This window comes from Gymnogyps californianus, chromosome 5 (assembly GCF_018139145.2).
Source record: "Gymnogyps californianus isolate 813 chromosome 5, ASM1813914v2, whole genome shotgun sequence".
Lineage (NCBI taxonomy): Eukaryota > Metazoa > Chordata > Aves > Accipitriformes > Cathartidae > Gymnogyps > Gymnogyps californianus.
Window position 1 is genome coordinate 48,413,828 of NC_059475.1, and position 22,055 is coordinate 48,435,882.

The 22,055-nt window shown below is 35.5% G+C and overlaps 1 protein-coding gene across 1 annotated transcript in view; it reads right to left on the reverse strand.

The window, feature by feature from the left end:
- Positions 1-22,055, reverse strand: part of CEP128 (centrosomal protein 128) — a 134,715-nt gene that overhangs the window by 67,903 nt on the left and 44,757 nt on the right. Inside the window, exons 13-16 of the mRNA XM_050897610.1 lie at positions 16,307-16,657; positions 11,563-12,213; positions 7,970-8,134; positions 3,625-3,801 (exon numbers count right to left, since the gene is read on the reverse strand). Of these exons, the coding sequence (XP_050753567.1) occupies positions 3,625-3,801; positions 7,970-8,134; positions 11,563-12,213; positions 16,307-16,657 (1,344 nt within the window). The remainder of the gene's footprint in view (positions 1-3,624; positions 3,802-7,969; positions 8,135-11,562; positions 12,214-16,306; positions 16,658-22,055) is intronic.

Sequence of the window (22,055 nt, forward strand, 5' to 3'; positions counted from 1 at the left end):
GAACAACAGTGGCTGCATATAAACCAGAAGTAGCAGAACCAATTGTTATTAGTCACTGAACCATTATCACTTTATCTACAGAAATGCTATGTGCAACATAAGTGTCTTATCAAAAAGTAAAAAAGGACAAACGGTCAAAATCTTTAAATTATGCTTCATGATGATGGTCTTAGTGTTTTCATGAAAAAGACAAATCACTTGCTTTGAATATTTGATAGGCATGAAAACAAAATTGTAATCTTCACTAAGTGGATAAAAAGAACATAAACTTGTGCTGGAACGCTTCATTAATACTTCATACAATGAGAAAATATGATGTGTTGTTTTTCTGCAAACTGAACTATGTTAAACTTGTTTTAAAGGTACTTCTATATATTTTTTCTATATTACTTATTAAAAAGTTAGTGATAATGGATCTTTTTTTCCCCACTTTATGACTTGATACATAAGAAGAAGGAAAAAAAAAGTCTCAAACACAGTGCTCTCAACTGAAATCTATTTAAAATCAGGTAAACTATTAACCTTATGTCCAGCTCATCCTTCATCTCATGTGGTCCTATCCCACGATTACTACATTGTACCTTTCTCTAATTTAAAGGTTCTGTGGGGGTTTTGTTAGTTAGTTTGTTTTTAATTTACCACATTTTGCAATTCAATGAGTCTTTATGTGCTTTTAGTCCTGGTCCAATAATATTTGTAACTAGCATATGTCTTTAAGAAGTATTTATATAGAATAGAATAGAACAGAATCATAGAATGGTTTGGGTTGGAAGGGATCTTAAAGATCATCTAGTTCCAACCCCCCTGCCATGGGCAGGGACACCTTCCACTAGACCAGGTTGCTCAAAGCCCCATCCAACTTGGCCTTGAACACTTCCAGGGAGGGGGCATCCACAGCCTCTCTGGGCAACCTGTTCCAGTGCCTCACCACCCACACAGTGAAGAATATCTTCCTTATATCTAATCTAAATCTACCCTCTTTCAATTTAAAGCCATTACCCCTCGTTCTATCACTACATGCCCTTGTAAAAAGTCCCTCTCCAGCTATCTTGTAGGCCCCCTTTAGGTACAGGAAGGCTGCTGTAAGGTCTCCCCAGAGCCTTCTCTTCTCCAGGCTGAACAACTCCAACTCTCTCAGCCTTTCCTCATAAGGGAGGTGCTCCAGACCTCTGATCATCTTTGCGGCCCTCCTCTGGACTCGCTCCAACAGGTCCATGTCCTTCTTATGTTGGGGGCCCCAGAGCTGGACGCAGTACTCCAGGTGGGGTCTCATGAGAGCGGAGTAGAGGGGGAGAATCACCCCTCTCGACCTGCTGCTTACACTTCTTTTGATGCAGCCCACGATACAGTTGGCTTTCTGGGCTGTGAGCGCACATTGCTAGCTCATGTCCAGCTTTTCATCCACCAGTACCCTCAAGTCCTTCTCCACAGGGCTGCTCTCAATCCCTTCATCCCCCAGCCTGTATTGATACTGGAGGTTGCCCTGACCCAGGTGCAGGACCTTGCACTTGGCCTTGTTGAACTTCATGAGGTTCGCACGGGCCCACCTCTCAAGCCTGTCAAGGTCCCTCTGGATGGCATTCCTTCCCTCCAGCGTGCTGACCACACCATATCGTATGGGCTTTATTAACTACACTGAGACCAAAGGTGCCTAAACAGCACCATCTAATTACGTACATACACACATTTTAGGTGAAAATTATCACCACATAAGGACTCAGCTGAAAAGAAATGCTTTAGTAGGCATGTTGACCTTGACTTCACAAAGCAATGCATACCTGAAAGTTGTGAGTTCCATGGCAGCAAATCTCGTTCTGTGCAACCACACTCAAAGAAGGCAGCATTCAGTTTATAGTTTAAGCATGACTGGTGTAGTTATTGCAAGCATAAGATTTCTTATAACAAAAGACTGATTGGAAAAATAAATCTGAACAATACATGTCGAATTCTTTGCTTATAATCACTGCGTACTGGTGTTCTAAAAAATCCAGTACATTTTTCATCAGGGAAGATTAAGCCTGGTGTTTAAGTTGTCTGAATACAAATATTTATCCACTAAATTCCTCATTGCTCACCTCAGTTGCAGTGGCAACTTCTTCTTGAAGTAAAGAACTTGTCTGAAACCTTTTAGAAACCTTGGCAATACCTGAAGTATTGGGCAGAGGAACAATATAACAAAGAAAACTTCTTACCTTTTTAAAAAAAAATTTTCAGACCAGGCACCACAAAACTGTGTAATATTTGTTTTCACATTAGCTGTCTAGTCAAAAATTCAGATTCAAATCTGTTTTAAGTTTGCCAGTGATAAACAGTTAAAGGGGATAAATAAGAATTGTGAAAACAGGGATCAGCAAAACTTTATCCAGAAGACAAAAACTCTGCAGGAGGTGGGAAGCAAATCCAAGACAGCATGGTTCAATGATCAAGAATCTGGCAACTATCGCAGATCACAAAGACTTAATAAAAAAAGACTTATCTGTAAGGATACAGAGGAGAAAGCTTGTTTGTCAAATACATTTTCTTGGAATTCTCAGCTCTTTGTGTGCTGCAACATCCCAGCTCCATAGGTAAGTGGAGAAAGAGGCACAACCATACTACAAGGCTGAAACAAAGTGACTTCTCTCCACACCTTCAAACCAAACAGGTGAGGAGATAAACTTCAAATAGAAAATAGAACAAAGAAAAAATACTGAAAATATAATGGATTTTCAGTGTCAATGCTGAAAAATTTCTATTTCAAAAGCAGCCCAGCCCAGTCAAGTGACCAGGAACTGTAGAGTAGAAAGCATGCTCTGTTTAAATAGCAAGACAGAAAAGGCGTAATCTGAGTGTACTCTATGTTTACAGCTAAGGCTAAAAAGCTACCAGGTCAAGCACTTGTGATATAAGTACCCATAATGCCAGTGAGCATGGCGACAACCTGAGTTGGACTGTCCATTTTCTTTATTCTCAGCTGTGTACAACGTCAATTTAAGAGGATTAGTCATGTAGAATCATCTGGAGGGAAGAAGAGAGGGTTCTGTCCCTTGGGAGCAAATGAGAATGCTCAGGCAAAAAAAACTAATGGGAGACAAGGGTTGCAGGAGAAGAAGAGAGTGAAAAAAAATTACAGCAAGCTACAAGTTTCCTGAAACTTTGAGTCTGAGTTTTCTGGATGCAAGGACCTGCTCCACAAAAGAGGAGGTTATAAACTCTTTTCACTTCCAGCATTTATTTCTCTACTTAAAAAACAAAGCATCTAAATGAATTTTTAATAAAACCTTTCTTTCATTTTTCCCCCAATTTTAAAAGCCTTTTAGGTCTTTCTTGGGGACCTCCCACCTCTAAGGAGGTGGCCTAGGAAAACCTGCCTCAAAATTCTGGCTGATGTAAGGTTCTTTCACACAAACAAAAGGAGAACTATTTCTCACAAAAAAATTGGAAAAAGAAAGCAGTAACAATTAACTTTAGCAGATCTTCATAGTATCCCATTCTAATACCTAGCAATGTACATCTGTACCAGCTAAATATCCATAATCCTATTATCCAGTTAAGTGATAGGTGACAACAATGCATACAAATCCTGCTACAAACATTCATTAAGAAAATAACAAAATCTGCAGCATACTTAAAACTTAGAATTACTTTGAATTTCTCCACGGAGTCCCGAGAAAAAATTTCACAAGCAGCATCGATTTCACTTCCTATCATGGTGAGAATGGATTCCTGTTCCATTTCTAGGTGACGCAGCTGATCCTTAAACTGCAGTCTGGCCTCATCCATCTTTCTCAAATGATCTTCTTCATTGCTGATCTGTTTATCCTGGAGTGAAAGAGGAAAAACAAAACAGAGAAATTATTGCGTTAATAATATAACATACATCATTAGCAATATATCTTTCAATCTTATAATCACACTATACTCACTCGTGCACTGAGTTCAGTTCCTTTCCATGGAAAACAATACCTTCTAACAGCACTCATAAGTTCCTCTCTTGATTCTTCTTATTCTCCTGTAAATCAGCTACGAAGAAACTGCTACCAAATCCAAACCCAACAATCGTAGAGCCTATCTTCAGTGTCAAAACTAGACATTCTACTATAAATCTCTTTTTCACGAGTAGAAAGAGCCCACAACAAATACTTCCCTTTTGCCCTGAACCAGTGACAGGCATCTGATCTCTGTCATCACAAAAGGAGATCCCTGAAGGAAACTTGTATTGGCAGTCAGTGTGTTCTCAAATGAAAAGTATTCAAAGAATATCTCGTAGGACAGTGACTGGCACTGAGGAATGCATTTTATGTTATCATCCAATGTCAGAAAGATCATTAAATATGTTACATATCTTTTTAAAATTCAGATTCTCTTCCTTTATATCTATGATAGAGCCACCATGTAAAACTGAACCTGGCAGCAGTTTTATTACACAATATATTAAATTATGCATTGTAATTAATATAACAAAACTATCTTGTGAGAAGTAGTGAAATTGGTTCACATCTGCCTGCTGCTGAGATCAGGAGGACGTAATGCAGCAAAGGGTAAAGACTTCAACAGGCACGTTTCAGCATGTGCAAGTGCACTGAGAATGGTGAGAAAAAGCAAGAATAATAATTTTGAGAATTTATTAATTACGGACCTCTGCAATGACAAGGTGCAACTGTTTAAATTGTATTTATTGGAAATCTTCATACACTGCTCATGAGACACCACTGTGGAGCTAGATAATTTCTAACATACAAGTTCTGTGAATGGGATACATATGGAATCATAGAATCATTTAGGTTGGAAAAGACCCTTACAATCATCAAGTCCAACTGTAAAGTCCTAACTAACACTGCCAAGTCCACCACTAAACCATGTCCTTAAGTGCCATGTCTACACATCTTTTAAATACCTCCAGGGGTGGTGACTCGACTCAACCACTTCCCTGGGCAGCCTGTTCCAATGCTTCACAACCCTTTCGGTGAAGAAATTTTTCCTAATATCCAATCTAAACCTCCCCTGGAGCAACTTGAGGCCGTTTCCTCTTGTCCTATCGCTTGTTACTTGGGAGAAGAGACCAACACCCATCTCACTACAACCTCCTTTCAGGAGGTTGTACAGATATGGAATATATATACATACATATAATATACATACATAATGGGATACATATGGAATCATAGAATCATTTAGGTTGGAAAAGACCCTTACGATCACTGAGTCCTCCTTTCAGGAGATTGTATACATACATATATATAGGTGTTACATCTATTAGCAAAATAGGTGTTTTTTAATATAGGTGACTGTCAAATGTGAAAAAGCCATACCTGATAAGCAGCCTGATTTTTTTCATTTAATTCATACAAAAATACTTGAGTTAAACAGTAGCTATTTCAAACTGAAGGAATCACAAGAATTTTTAATATGTACAGGTTCCAGTATTTCTGTACTACCCATATGGGAGTTGAAATAGCAGTTCTGATCTAGATCAGTATTCTGAAGGTAATAAGATTGCATTATATATGCTTCCAGTGTCAGTATTCTATGCTATCTCATTATTCACTGAACGCAGTCCATCACATGCCAGAGTTCACTCCCAAAGACCATGACTAAAAAAAAAAAAAAGAGTATATAACTCAGTATTTTTTCCTACATTTTTCATCTGCTTGATTTTCTGAGTGTGCCAACATTCTACTTTCAGAACCTACAGGAGAAATGAAGGCACTAATAACTCAGAAGTGCACAGAAGGAAAAGAAACAGGAAATTTTACCATTAATCTCTGCCCCTTCAACTTTCATGAAAAAAAAATTCAAGCTATCTATAATACCTATGTTTCTTTGAATTAGTATTTTCACTAAGGGCAGAATTACATTAAAAGTATAAAAAGTGTGGAAAAGGAAAAGAGATAATTCTTTTGTAACACAATAGGCTTCTGCAATACCACAATATGACAGCTAGTATGAGATTTCTCAAGAGGTAATATTATCATTTCCCCCATCCTAACACCCTTTCTGAAAATCCACAATAAAGCCACAACAGTAAATTCTCTTAAGTTAACTGATTAAAGCAATCAAGTGGAACTCTCCATCTGCATTTACCTTCAAAGGTTGAGACCACAGGATTGTGTGCTTAAAAGCTTCTCCATTCTTTTCCAGCTTAGAGATAAAAGATCACCTCGGTCTAAAAACCATATCTTCCCAATACTAGTAAGGCTGGAGCTAGTTTACTGCTGACTGCAGAAGACTGTACACTCCTACAAACACATTTCCTTACTAATAGATCTTATAGTGCTAAAATCCCAACCTAGAAAAAACACATTTTGAATTTTCATTTGAGGTACTTTTCATTAGTCTGACAAGTTGAGCTTTTAAAGCACTTCCTTCCTTAGTTTAACAAGCTAAGAGAAATGCCAGGTTTAAGATTTTCTCATTCCATACTTTCAAAAAACCCAAACAAACAAACAAAAACCCAAACAAAAAAAAAAAACCACAAAACAAAAAACCCACCCCAACATTTTTCTCTTAGGGCTAGCAGTCCCAGCATACTGACTGACAGACAGTCAGCATATGCTGAAAATATAAGCAGTATGACGAAAGGAGCTAATAGCATTTCCAAACAATCACTTTACCTACATTCAAAATAAGCCTATTAGATTTTAAGCTCAACACTTAAGTGATGTTGTGCACTTCATTTATAACAACAAAATACGAGCTGAAAATTAAATTGAAAAACCTGAAAAGCCACGAAGGATCTACAATATCCATGGGCCCCTTATCAGATTTAAATAGTTTGAAACTATTGAGCTAATGAAGAATTATCTGATGACTATTCAGTGGTCCATGTGAAATGAACAAACCTCTTGTACGATGATAATATAAATGCCTATATAAAAAGATTTCTTTTCACAAGGATGAGAAATTACTAAGTTGACACAGAAGAGCAAGAACCTTCCAGCTAGAGGCTAAAATATCCATTTTTAAAACATGAGGATATCATGAAAAATTTATAAGCAATTTCCTGTAGGATGCACAAATTTTGTTTTCTTGAGTTTTAATCTAGGAAATCAAATTTGTCAAAGATTAGAAACAATCATTTTCAATGTTGTCTTAATATGAATTAATCAAATACTGACAGGTATGTGCTTTACACTGCAGAAGGTAAAACTTCATCCATGTACAGAAATACTTATCTGAAATCACAATGTTGCAGGAAGAGAAATTTAAGATATAAAAACAGCACAATGTAAAACACATTCATATTAAGAAAAACATATTAAAAAGCAGTGCTGTGGAACCAATCATGGAAAAAAGTAGAACTCAAGAAAGCAGAAAGAGGAGTTACAAAATAGAATTCTTCAGCAACTCTATATTTATCACTAGATTTTTGAAAAGAAAGGCTGACAACTCGAGGTTGTGAGACTGCAAATCAATATTTGATAGTAAATAATAACCAGAACATTAGGCAACAAGAATGGCTGGCAGACAGCGTCCATCTCTAGAAATACAATGCCAGTACAAGAAAGGGATGTGAATTTCTTTAAAAACTTGCCATGTTCTAAATATTCAAGCAGAAAATAATTTTCATCAAGTTATTTAGAATTTCTTTTACCATGCTTACATTGCTTGCTTACTTCAAATTAGCTCTAAATTATTCATAACTGCACTGCAACTTTAAGAAAACATGAAGAAAACTAGAAGTGTTTGGTTAAACATTTGTTAGTTACTTATATTAGAAATAGGACAGGCAACAGGACTTACACATCTACTCCTAAATAGTATTAGCAAATCTTCGGAGGGATACAATTCATGACTCAGCCAAAGCACTTTTGCCTTCTTTGACTTATACAGAAACTGCATACTACAGTATGACTGTGTATATTCTTTAATATGTACATGTATTTTTTTGTATTTTAAGTTTACCATCTATTTCTATAATTCATCATTTATTTTAGGTATTTATCAGCTGAGAGACTGACGAATTATGGTTAACACCAGGTAACTTTACCTTTTTCTCCAGTTCTTGTTTTATAAACTCACATTTCCGCCTGAGTTTTATATTTTCTTTTTCATTTTGGGTTAATTCTTCTGCCAATTTATCACACTCATTTTTTATCTTCTCCAGTTGTTGACATTGAGTCTCGGCTATGTTTTTCTCTTCTACAAGTTCCATCTGATGGTAATGGGAAAATAGATTACAAAGTCACTATATGGGTTACTTTAAAACATTCTCAGACTGTAGTTTCAAATCTGTGGAACACTATTACGGGAGGATAATTCTATTTAATTTTTTACATTTAAGTTACATTAAGTGCAATCACTTATCTGAACATGGAAAACATATCACAGAGTTGTAGAACTATACAGTGTTTTAAAAGCAGTAAATAGAAGCCTCAGATTCTGCATTTCAACTCTGCTACACTCATCAGCTTACATCACCTTAAGAAGCCCAGTATTTATGCAACTTTTCCATTACTGAAATAATTTGGAATCAGAAAGTCTAAAACTATCATTTCATTTCAGGACCTAATACTAAATTTATATCTGCAAGGAAATAACTGCAAAGATTTGGTATTTTTAATTTCTAGAATTATGTGGTTTTAATGCTATTCATGGAAACATTGCAGAGAAAAATGAAGAAAACATTTAAGGGCCTTGAAAGCCCTAAATACGTGAGTGAATAAAGTAAAGAAGGAAATTACACACATATTACTCAAAACCAGCTTCATATTAGATGAATTGGGGGATGCAGTTACACACGAAAATAAACCTGCAGAGTAAATTCCTTCCTGAGGAAGAGCAAAAATTCTATTCTCCCAATTACACTATAAATATAACTTATGGGAAAGAAGGGTAACAAGAGAAGTTTTACGAGTTAATTTAGCCACCAGAGCTAACAGAGTACAAAAGCTCCTCCGAAGGACAATTCCGAGAAAGAACTTTGGTGTCCTAAGTCCACAAAGACAAGCCTGCAATGCCTAAAACATTTTCTGTGAATATGCTTATAAAATCAACTTTTCAGTTCCCACTAAAGGTAATTGTATTATAATGTTTATGCAGATGGAGACAATCCAAGAACCAAATTCCTCACTTATATTACCTTTGAGACACAATGGAGAAAGTTAATTTTTATTAATTTCCAGTATAGACAAGGCAGATGTGACCATAATTTAATTGATCTGGATTGAGCCCATTTTCCACATCTGATAATCTTCAGGAAGAAAAGAACTACACCCACTTGGTATATGTATAGAAAACAATTTTAAAAAATACACATATATACACAATTTTGTATGTATAGATACATCTCTCTATATAATCTTACATTAAAGATTAACACTTGAAAGTGTTGTCAGGCATGAGGACATAACAAATGTGTTAAATATCCCTTTACTCCCCAAGTCTCTCCCAACTGACCTTTATTTTTAAGACTTTAACATTAACAACCTTTGGACAGGGTTATGGATATTCTTTCCCAAAAGCTGTTACAAAGGTTGGACGAGGCTGAGGCATAAATAAGGTCAAGATTATTACTATAACAGTAAAAGACAATTGGTTACTGGGCACAAAAACTTACCAGCCTGAAAAAAAAAAAAAAGATAATAGGTAAAAAAAAACCCCAAACCTTTCTGTTGGATTTCCCTAAACTCTACCCTAAAACCACAATATTTAAATACAACCTGATAAAATGCATGCTAAATTTACCTTAACTTGCAAGAAAAGTATGTCCATAAAAGTGAAACCCAATTGCAATGTAATGATGAGTTCAGACAAAAAGTAACAAAATCACCTGCACGATGACATTTTCTCATCAGATCTTTCTACAAATGGATATGATTATCTATTTTGTTGCACTTAGTCTTTGAATCAATAGAATGTTGTGCATTATAATTTTGTGTACTTCTAAAAAAAGTTGCCTACCCTAATACCTTACAAAACTCATCTCCCTCAAGCCCTCTGCTCTTCTCTGTTTCAGAGACACAAAGCTGTAAAAAAAATGTACATAGATTCAGGACTCTGGGAAGGTCATGGCACTGTAAATGAAAGAAAGAAGTTAATTTTTTAAATATTCTTTTTAGGTACAACAATCAGTACCAATATCAAGGCCCTTATTGTAAGATTGACCTTTCCATAGAAGAGGAACACAGTCACAATCAACTCATTTTTTGATTACTACCATCCAGAATACACTTTCCTTCTCTCCCCTTGATATTAAATGTACAGTCTTAATTTCAAAGTCATTGTCAAAGAAAAAACACATATTTGGACAGATCATTTAAATAACGGTAGACATATTACAAATTAAGTCCCCAATGTTAAGCACTGCTGTCAAAATATTTTTATTTTAATGATCCTTCCACTAACAATCATCTAGACTTTTTTTATTGCTATCTTCATTAAATGTTTTCTGTTACCAAGTGCTTAAGAATTATTGTCAATTACTATGTCATGAATGATATATTAAATAACGAACCATCCTTTTCTAAGTAATGTCAATTCATAACTGCAAAAATGTGGAAAATATGCATTTTTAACTAGTTGCATATTTGTGAGAAGAAAAAGGAAATAAACATGCTTGTATTACTTATGTAGATCATATATCACTCAAGCTTTGATAAAAGATTTTTTTATGGTTAAATTGATAGGATTTTGACATAAGCAAATTAAAAATTTGCTGGGACTGAAGTGGAAAGCATATTTATAGTGCTTCAGAAGTGCACTCAAAATATGTTGGTAATTTACAACCTATCTGGAAAACTACTGCCTCCGTTAATATGAATATACAAATTATTATTATTAGGACTTAGAAAATACTGCCTTATATATTTAACCATGTAATCAAAATTGCTTCAATGAAAGTGCAAGGTATAGCTTATACAACTGTTGACAGTTAATTGTGCAGTTTAGATCACTTCAACTTAACTTTTCAATTTTATTCAGACCACTTAGAGCCACTAAAATGCTCGTTTTCTTTCCGATGCAATAGCCTTGAATAAGGAGCAAATGATGTAAACTGAAGACATTAACTTGTTTCTTCATGAATAAAATGCTATATTTCATCATTTACTATATGAACATAGTCACTTTTCTGAGAAATTGTACAGAAATTAGAAATTCTAAAAACTCTTCAAAATAGAAAGAACTATAAAAATTAACCTTAACAAGTGTTACACATTATCACTATTCACATTCTGAAAGTGTTTCCAGATACAATGACAGTATTTCTGCATCATGCAATTTAAACATTTACAAAAAAGCATCATCCCTGCAATATTGCAAGTTCTTTAATAGGGCCGTGACAATAATTGTAAAAATAACAGTTGAAGAAGAAAGGATCAAATCTTACTAAAACACTACAGCCTCATATATCTCCTTCTGTTCTGATCACAGACATACCTATTTCACTACTTTTGAACTAAGAAAAGCTTTTGACCTAAAACTGTTACATTTTTTTACCCTGAACTTTAAACTTCTATGATGACCTGCAATAAAATGTGTGTTTAAAAGTTTTAAAGCCCATGCTTTATTACCTTCATCACTCAGTGAGGGGGGAGGGGGGGAGGAAGGAAGTCTGACATTGGAATTCTTCAGAATAAGTACCTTTAGCATTCTAATCTGAGCCTCTGCATCATCCTTCTCTTGTTTAAGGAGTTTCATGAGCTCTTGAACATTTCGTTCATGTTTGATTTTAACATTTTGTAACTCTGATCTAAGATCTGCCAGCTCCTGTTGGTGAACTTCTCTTTCCATCTTCAGCTGCCTGTTAGATGAAGTCATCTCTTCATGCTTAGATTCCTGCTGTTTCTGGAGATCTGAGAGGCTCTTATGTAATTCCTTTTTGACTTTCTCCTCTTCTGCTATTCTGTTTGTTAGTTCCACACGTACAGAGCTTAAGTTTTTTACATCTGCTTGCATTTCTAAGAGTCTTTCTTGGTCTTTTTTATGGATCAAGTTACTAGTTGCAAGTTCTGTCTCCAAGTGTTCCTTTTCAGCTTGCATTTGATTTCGTAGAAAGACTTGCTTTTTCAACTCATTCTCCAATTTATTTACAGTACCTTGAACTTCTTTGATCTCTTCTTCAAGAGATACCTGGTGAGACTTCATTTCATTCAGTTTTACCTCTTTGCAGTGGAGGAGTTCCTCCTGCTGGGCTCTCTTTGTAAGCACATCATTCAGCTCTTTCCGAAGGTTTTCTATTTGGTGTATAGCAGAGAGAAGTTGACTTCTGAGGTCATCCTTTTCTTTGAGGGCCTAGGCAGGAAGAAAAAGAAATCCAGTGCAACCTAAATTAAAGAAAATCGTTGGAAGGATGTCCTTAGACATTCCTAATGTCCTAATGTCTAAGGAACAATTAGCATACTTTGTTCTGTGAAAATATGAATTTTTGCTTGTTATGAACTCAGTTCAAATGTATTCAACGTTACATTAAATTTAGACATGGAACATTTGTGATCTGAAAGGTATACTTGTCCTTAAATGATCTAGCCTCCTAAGCATGGATAGTTTTGGTTAATCCTCTGCTTTTCTCACCCTCTTTGCAGACTGATATGAGTTTTTTTGCTGGTTCCTCCAAATAGCAAGATGGAGGAAATGAGGCAACACAGTAATGCAGCAGAATACAGGGAGGACTATTGGTCACACACACCTTAGCTATAGGTCCGTTTCATAGGCTGACTTGTTTTGCTTATTTTCTAAAATATTGCATATGAAGTATATCAACTTTAAATTATTTTTGAAACTGCAAGCAGTAGATGAATGAATAGCAGTTAAAAGCCTGGTTCACTCGTGTATCAAAGCCAAGAAATGAAGACTTCATCTTCAAAATAAAAATCAGCCACATTTAATAAAAATTCCACTGTCTTCCTAAGGAGCTTAAGGGTTGGGGTTTTTTTTTCAACACTGATATATTTCAGGTTAAAAAAATCCCAGAAAATGCGCTAAATGACAGGAAAAATTTGCACTGTAAATACATGTGTGTTACTAAATACTACATTTCATTAAATTCATGTTACGCACACCATTCCTGATTCTTAGTTATCTCAAGTTATAATTTAATTTTTTTAGCATTCTGTTTAAAATAAGAAGGAATTTACAGTACATCTATCATAAGTCACATACAACTTCTACTACAGGAAAAAAAGAATGACAAAGGGACAACATGAGATTTTCCTGATGTATCACATAAACTACTGGATTCTTTAAACTGGCTTAAATAAATTTTATACTGAATTTTACTGACTATTTCCACTAATTCCACAAACAGTACACATTTCTTATAGATACAGCAAAATTACATGAAAAAATCCAGAACAAAAAGACAATTAAGGTTAACAGTGTGCAGGTTAAAAATAATAAAACAATTTGTATTACATCAAGAATAAGCAATGCAAAACAAAATACAAATATAATAAATCAAGGATATGGTGTAATGACCACCATGCTTTTTTTCTGAAAAAATATCAGTATTTCAACCTTTCTAAAATTGTCTTGCAATTCTAGTTGCATGATTTGGCTAAAAAACAAACAAACAAAAAAACCCAGTAAAATGTCAAAAACCCCCATAAGTAACTTGCTTTGAGTGTAAGTATGTTTTCTACATTCCATACTTAGAAGAAAATACATTCCAAAAGACACAAGATGTTAGAGAATCTACTGTCAACCAGTATCAAGGATAAACACACAGGCAAGACTTTAACCAAATTATCCCAATAACTCCAAAAGAATGAAACCTAAACAATCTTTCTATAGCCCACTCATTGTCTGCAAATATTTGGAACATCTCATAAAATTGCAAGCTATGATTGTAATCCAATTTTGAAAATTTGCCATCAACCTTTTGAAGTCCTGTAACAGAAAGCAAAAGACAACAGACTGCCATTTCTCCTTTTTATTATTTATTTTTTAGAGAGTTTTGTCTCAGATGTCAATTGTCTGTATATTTCATAGCTGGTTAAATTATGTTCATCTAGCTCCCTGAAGCTTACCACAAATGCTGCATCTATATTGATTACATCCTCATATGGAAACTGTCTACAACTTTGTATTGAGAACATGAAATATTGTTTGTATTTTTTTCCCCTCCTCCACGACACACAGTTTATTTGATATTACATATCCTCCAATAAAAAGGCTTTCTTCAGGAGTGACACTTACCTCAAACTTCTTGGCAAGATGCTGATGATTTTAGAAGTAAGAACGAATAGTGACAGCATTTCTTAAATGCAGCTTAAACCAAAGTGACTGCATTTAGCATTTTTATGCATTTGTCACATAAAAAGAGGTAAAATCCATGTCAAGGAGTCTTATGTAACAAAGAAAATTTCAATGTGGACAGCACTATCAATTGCCATTACAAAGACCTGTCCATGCATTTACACGAACAGTGATTTCAGAGCCTTTTGGGGTTCCTCCTGCTTGTTATTCACAACTTTTTCTCCTCTACTTTTGGCTTCTCATTTGTCTATTGTGAGACACACATATGATTTCTAAATGATTCAGGTTTTCTTCCTTTCCTTAACATCTCCATTTACCTAGGCAAGAGATGACCAACTTAAATGTTTGCGAATTTTATTTCCTCAGACTGCTAGGGCTAACCAATTCAACAAGATTACTATAGAATTAATTGTTGGAGCATGGATAGAGCAAATAATAATAAAAAATAAGGAATATCCTAGGTAGTTCAGGAGAGAAACAGCAACCCCAGGAATCGCAGCTTAGATCTGCTAGAGTTTATTAATTTCAACTATTAGCCCCGTTGTGGCTTCTCCTGTGCTTTGACCATGCTCATACATTCAGGTACCCGTCTCAGAACAGGTTACCGGATCAGGAACAACACAGGATGAATACAGACATCCCATACTTCACACCATACACCCCTTGAAAACTACAATCTTTGAGCAGGACAAAGCAGAAGATGGCACGGAGCCATCCCAAGCCCATCAGATTTAGTAAGCTGAATTGGATGCATGTCACTAGAAAATAAGTGAAAAGAGGTGAAGGAAGCTCTATAAAAACAGAAGTAGGGAATACAATATGATAGACTGCACCAGCAGAGCATGTAAGTTAAGATAAAAGCTCACAGCATGAAGCTAGCACTATATCAGCCACTATAGGAGCAGGCACCTTTTGACCCAGCCACTGGAAAATACAAAGACCCACAGACTCATTACGAACAGAATGATGGTTTCTACTACTATTCCAAGATGGGATGATCAGCATTAGCATTATGTGAGTGCTTGTCTTTAAAGCAGTGTCAGGACCAGAAAAAGTCAAGGAATTCTGCTAAGTCAAAAAAAAAAAAAAAAGACCCAATGGTTTTTCCTGAGAAACTTTATAGGAGGAGAAAAAGAGGAATACGTGGTTTGCCACACTGAACAAAGACAAATGAAAAGCTCAGAAATGTTACATGATCAGTTTTCAAATTGATTTTTTCAAATAAGAAGTTCTGAAAAATATAAGGAAGAAGCTGAAACAAAACATACATGAAAAGCTTCTTAAAAAAAAAGAAGTTACAAAAATATAAGGAACACAGACTCTCTATCCAGATGAATGGAAACACCTAGGAACTGCACGATGGGTGTTAGCAGCATGTTCATCCCAAAGCAGGTAAGAGTGCCGTTTTTGCTAAAATCTCCAGATTTTGCTAGAATCTCTGCACAAACAAAAAATATCTACTTTTCTGCCTCCAAACATCAAATCCAAACTGAGTTGCAGTCCTTACGATATTTCAGAACCTATAGTCTTTATTGGCAATAAAAGATGTCATTATTAAGCCTAGAGTCTGAGAAAAGCTTAAATACAGAATGGAATTAAAAATAGGCTAGTTGTGCCAAAGTCCATATAGTGTTACGGTCTGCTAGCAATCTGACATACATGGTGAAAGTGAACACCTACTTTCAAAGATGTGACCACTGTCCACTACATGAGACAATGCGTAACTTGAACATGGGTTATTACTTAATGGGATTAAATTTTTTTTTTTTTTACAAAAAATAACATCACATTATTTCCTTAAAAATTAACTAAAAATAAGCTAAGTTATGTTAACTGTTAACTGAAAAGATAAAGTAAAAGCAACATTCATAGAGAAACTTTCTTCTTGTAAAGAAGAAAGCTTTGATTAAGTGGAGAGACTGGAATAAATACTGGATAAAGATGAGAATGTGGAACTCCATAATAGCTAAAAAATACTGCCACCTATTAGCTGTTTTGTAGTTCACCAGAAAATTTGGTCCAGAACTTAAGGTGGAAAGTGGTTTAAGTCACAGTTTGCATAAATAAACTCCTTATCTTCATTTCTAAAACAAATGGAAAGGGTACAAAAAAAAACCCCAGTCAATCTTACCTGACTGTTCTTGTCCATCAGTTGGTTGATAGTTTCATTTTGTTTTTCCACCTCACGATCCAGTTTCTTACATTTCAACTTCCATTGGCGAATGGTTTCCTGTGCTCTCACCTTCAAATCTTCTCTTTTTTTCTCAATCTCCAGCCTGAGTGCCTCTGAATGCTTGAATTCAGTGAGGTACCGTTCTGCTTCCTTGGTACTCTCTTCAACCTGTTGAGCTAACTCAGCAGACTGAAGTTCAGTTTGTCTACGTCCATTCTCACAGGCCTTGTAGCAACTCTCTATCTCCTTTAGCTGGTCCAGCATTTTTTCCTGCTGCTTCTCCCTGTTTTCCAGGTCAGATGTTAACACCTGGAATCATCATAGCAAAATATGAAAATCCCAACTCTAAAGATATACAATATGAAATCTTATCAAACAACATACAGCAATGTTAAATCACAGGTCTATCTAAAATATGAATAGCATAAAAGATCTCCTTGACTACCAGGGAAAGCACTGTTAGCCCACAGAATCTGCCCCTCTGCAATAGTAAAGAATTTCAACACAAGATATAAAATACATGGTTACTCTATCCTGTATTTGACTTTCTGCATTTGTTCCTCTTCTGGTTGTTCTTGTTATTATTGATATTTGAAGTCTGAGAAGGAATCATTGACCAGGATCCTCATATGTTACACACTAGACAAATATGGAATAAAGCAAATAGTAAGATGTACAGAGATGAATACGAACAGATGAGAGGAAAAAGAGAATTGGCGAGAAAAGAATAGCATTCACCACAACAAAAGTAATCTATAGTATATGAGCTGGTTGTTACCCAGTTTTATGCTGGTTGCTTTTATGGAAGCAATATGCTGAATAAGGGTATTTTGGAAAGCACTGATGAACACAAAAAGAATACAGCAGCTTGGTAGATGTTTCTAGAACAAAGTGCAAAGATGTTTGAAAATGTAGCAAGCATATTAGAGCCAACATTAGTTGACCTTTCAAGACTGAATGAAATTGAAATCACATATTTTAAAAATAACAAGCGCTGCCTATCTCAAATCTGATGATATTTCTCAGGACAGTCTCAAACAAGTCAGGAAAAAATGTTCTCCATATACCTACTGCAAGGGCATATTCAGAAACCAGTTATTGAAGCTTCACTAGCAAAACTGAATTTTATTAAGGTCATCATGTAGAATTTCACATTAGTATTCTGTATTTTGGGCCTATTCAGGCTGCTTTCATACCATTCAGTATTTTCATTAATGACTTAGATGAATTTAATAGGACTGCTCTATAGTCAAAGACATTATCAAGCTTCAAGGGATGGAAATACTTTAGAGAAGAGGATTAGATTTCAGAACAACTGAAACAAACTGGAGATGTAGTCTGAAATAAACAGGGTGCAATTCAGAAAGGACACGGGAAAAATACTTTGCCTAGGAAAGAATAAGCGACTTTACAGATGCACATAGAATGACTATTTAGACAAAGGTCCTTCCACAAGGTTTTGGAGGTGGAGAGGGTGGCTTGGGTTTGTTGGTTGGGTTTTTCTTTGTGGGCTTGTTTGGGGTTTTTTCCCTCCAAATCTGGCCATTACCTCCTGGGAGGCAATAAATTGTACCAGTCTTTTCAGGATAGCATTTGCTGTCCTGGAAAGAAGACTGCATGTGCACTCTTGCATGTGACAGATTGTGGTACTGCCAGAAAATACAGACAGGAGTGGACTGATGCTACAGACAAGAACAATCAGTCCAGCTTGCTACTCGTACCCATGATGCAAAATAGGAGTAGGATCATCCACTGCACAATCAGTTGCTCACCTGTAGGATGAATATTCCTGCCCTAGACACAACTGAGATATAGATAATAAAACAATAGGTAAACACATTACAGAAAAGTCAGGAGTAAATCTTACACAGGTGGCAAAATGAAAACAAAAAATCTTTCTAGATTTACAGTTCTATACATTAGAAAAAAACCCACATATATTCTGCTTCACTATCATTTAAACATGCATTTTCAAGCTCATCAGGCAAAACAACCAGGCCTAACCTTGTAAAAAGTCTTGACAACCAACTAAAAAAACCTCACAAGCTACAACTAGCAAAATTTTATCAAAACGAGCTTAATTTCAAATTAAAACAGAGATTACGATACTTCTTTAAAGGTAAGGATTTAAATTCTGAATGTAGCAGAAGTTAAAAATAGCCCGATAAAATACAGTTAGACATTACATTTACCCTTCCACACATTTTCTAAAACGGGTCATTGTTTCTTCAGAGTCAAATGATTATACATGCTATTATCACTTCCCATTTCATGTCTTTCTGGAGACATCATAGAGGATGTCAGCCTAAATTGATGCACTATTCAACTCTGCATCATTAAAAAATAGTTATTTATGTATAATTCCCCCCGAGAACACACTTCATTAATACAACTACAGTTCCCACAGACTTTTTAATGAAATATGAGTCTAAGCTTAAACACAGAAAATAATGTTCAATTAATTGTAAACATTCATTTCACTGTGTAGAAGCAAATCTTAATCTCCAATTTATTGATTTACAGTAAAATGAAAAAAATTGGAACATTTGCTTTAATGTTTATCTTGAAGCACAACTAATTTAGCAACATGAGCAATTTGCATGAGGAGGAATAGTGAACTTTGACACGGATTACCAGTATAAATGTGAATTTTAATGTTTTATTTTTACAATTTGTGAAAATAAGATAGATCTTTGCAAATAGTTTGCACTTCGCTTAGAAAAGTTAAGCAAGCACAGACCCAAAACAGTTGAAGTCAGCTGGAAAACAGCAGCATAATGTATTAGCATTTCATGCAGCTTTCTCTGTAAAGCAAGGGGCTAGAGAAACAGTGGGTCTCCACACTCTTTATTTTTATAATATTGTAACAGGGGTCCCAAACATACTGACCTGTACTTTTGAATTCCTATTTGACATATGATAAACATATGTATATCTGTGTGTTAACATGTATGCAGTTCTCAAAATCCTGTCTGATCTATAACGGCTTGCCCTACTGGTATTTAAAACATTAAATAAGCGACTTTTCAGACATGGGTTGTCATAAAAATAAGAAAGTAAAAAATCTGGTATGAAATCATATTTATCGTCTATACACATAGAGACGTTTCCCAGAAAGATGAAAGCCTCTTTCCACGTATGGCATACACATACATTCACATGAGGGGAATGGACATACACAAGCACTATTTGTTAGAGATTTTTTTTGCTTCAGTATCTATAACAGCACACCGCAAACCTCACTGTCCATGTACAGAGCTTAAGTGTCTATAAAAAACAAAGATTATGGTCCTGCCTTTTAGTTCCTTGGAAAATCCCAACACACAATCCCAACTTCTAGGCATCCTGTGAAAAAAGTAGAATGACTGATTGTTTACAATTTTCAAAATAACATTTCTAACAGAACAGTTACAGGCAAGTAATCTCTTTGCCATTTGTCATTACCTGCCTGCACACGTCAACATTGTGGTTGATTTGAAGCAACTTTTTACAACAATGAACATCTAGAGGTCATCAGAACCATCTTAAAGGACACAGTTTTCATTTAATGATTGGAAATAACAATCAACAGGGTCTGTAGAGCATACCTTGCTAAATATGATACCCCTTTCAGACAAACACTGCTTAGAAAATGACTGATTACTAGTTTTTGTGGAACTGCACTATCAGCAAATAGTAAACAGTTAATACAACACATAAAGCTCCATTAAGCAAGTTACAATACTATATATTTTTAATGCCTAATTTTGATTTTCTGGGAATTAAGATTGTTTTGATAGTAAGAAATAATTATGCAAATTACTGTTGTCTTTGGAAGAACATTTTACTTGGCAGTGGTGGGCTGTGAAAGTATGACCTTGTGGTTTCATTTCATAATGGTGATCTTATAAACTTAAGCTTTTAATTTCTTTCTAAACAATCTTTACAACTAAAAATAACTGATAATTAAGCTAGATGTATAGCATCCCATTTTTCAATTTTAGCATATTTTCAAAAAACATTAGATTTAATATACAAATTTTTAATAAAGTAAATACCATGTGCCTATTGTTCATAAGTTTGTCAAGATCTTCAGTCTTGAAAGCCATCTATTTTCTCTTAAAATAACAAACTGTCTTTCATAGAATGTTTATATCTGCATCCTACTATGGATGCAAATATGATCAGTCTTGAATATTAAAATATTAACACCTGGAGTAAGTAGGTACCCCTACTTCCCCAGCATGTTATATATAATTTGTATACAGACATCTGTAGGAGTCTCAATCCTTGGTTTCCCTTCCGCCTTTTAGTCCTCATTTTCCTCTCAGCCACAGAATCTCAGTTGCAAAGGGCATTAAATATGCATGCAGACAATACATCATAAAATGTTATCATTAATGTAAGGCACATAGCGTGACTGTTTCCTTTGCAAAGCTGTTTGTATGCACATTCTACTGCAGCCGTGGCCAGAGCAGTACCGAATATAAGTTCAGCACAGGCTGAAACTCAGATAGGGGCTGGGTCAGACACTGTGAGGACCTATTCTGGTATTATAATCAAGTGCTGTACCACAGGGTTTTCGTGATTTTTTTTTTTTTATTGGTTTGTTTGGGAGGTTGTTGGTTTTTTTTTTTTTCCATTAGCATTGAGGGTGAAATACTGTGTTACGCATGGGAAAGGAGTTGCCCTTCATTAGGATGCCATAGCATACAGAAGATAGAGAAAGTGCCACTAAAAGAAAAATAAATGAAAAACCTAACACAACAAATGTAAGTTTGCTCTCAGCCTCCAGAGTTGTGGGATTTGAAGGAACTGATCAAAGAGAAACATCAGTCCTTACCACAGACTACACCTTAATCCAGCTCCCAGATCTGTTTAGATTTACAGTGCCCAGAGCCCTGTTAGTGCTAGAGAAGTTGGAATTATCACAGATCTCAGACTCCATCTTTGTTTTGGGAACATGTTTAAACTTAGTGCTTAAAGTTGTCAGCAGGCCCATGTCCAACGGAACATGTCTGAAGATCTCTTCAGTTCTGTATTACTGAAGCCCACACAACGAGCTCAATGTCACAACCATGTCGGTGCACATATTGACAGGGCTTCCAGATACAGCTGTCTCCTGAGCGTTGCAGGTTGCTCTTTTACTATGGCAGGAGAATTTGTCAGAGTGATGCTTACTTTAGACCTTGCAGAATATACCCTAATTTTCACATTCCTCTCTTGGAATTACCCTTCTAGGTAATTCAGAATGTAAATATTTTAAGGATTTCTATAAGACAGGAATATAGAGATGGGGGGGGGTGTTTTTGTTTTGGTTTTTTTTAAATATTCATCCAATTTTCTCCTTCTCAATTGTGACTGTAGTAAACAAGAGTGAGATAATCTAAGAGAAAGGACAAGCAATGTCAGGGGGTTGTACTTAGTAGAAAAAAAAAAAAAATCACATTCTTTAGACATCTGAGTTTCTCTTCCAAGTAGCAAATTCCTAAGCACCTGTGATTCCAAAAAAATTTCTACACAGATGAGAAATGCTGCCTTTATAGATTAAGACTCCAGATTCCAAGGAGCATCTAGTGTCTTTGGTGGCTGAAGGTCAGTCACCCAGAGAACTCAGTGAGCTGCTCTGGATGCAACAGAAGCATGACAATATTCTGTGACATACGTTACAACAGTATGGAGGCTCTCCTGACAGAAGCAACCCAGGATATTCAGAACAGTTCATTGT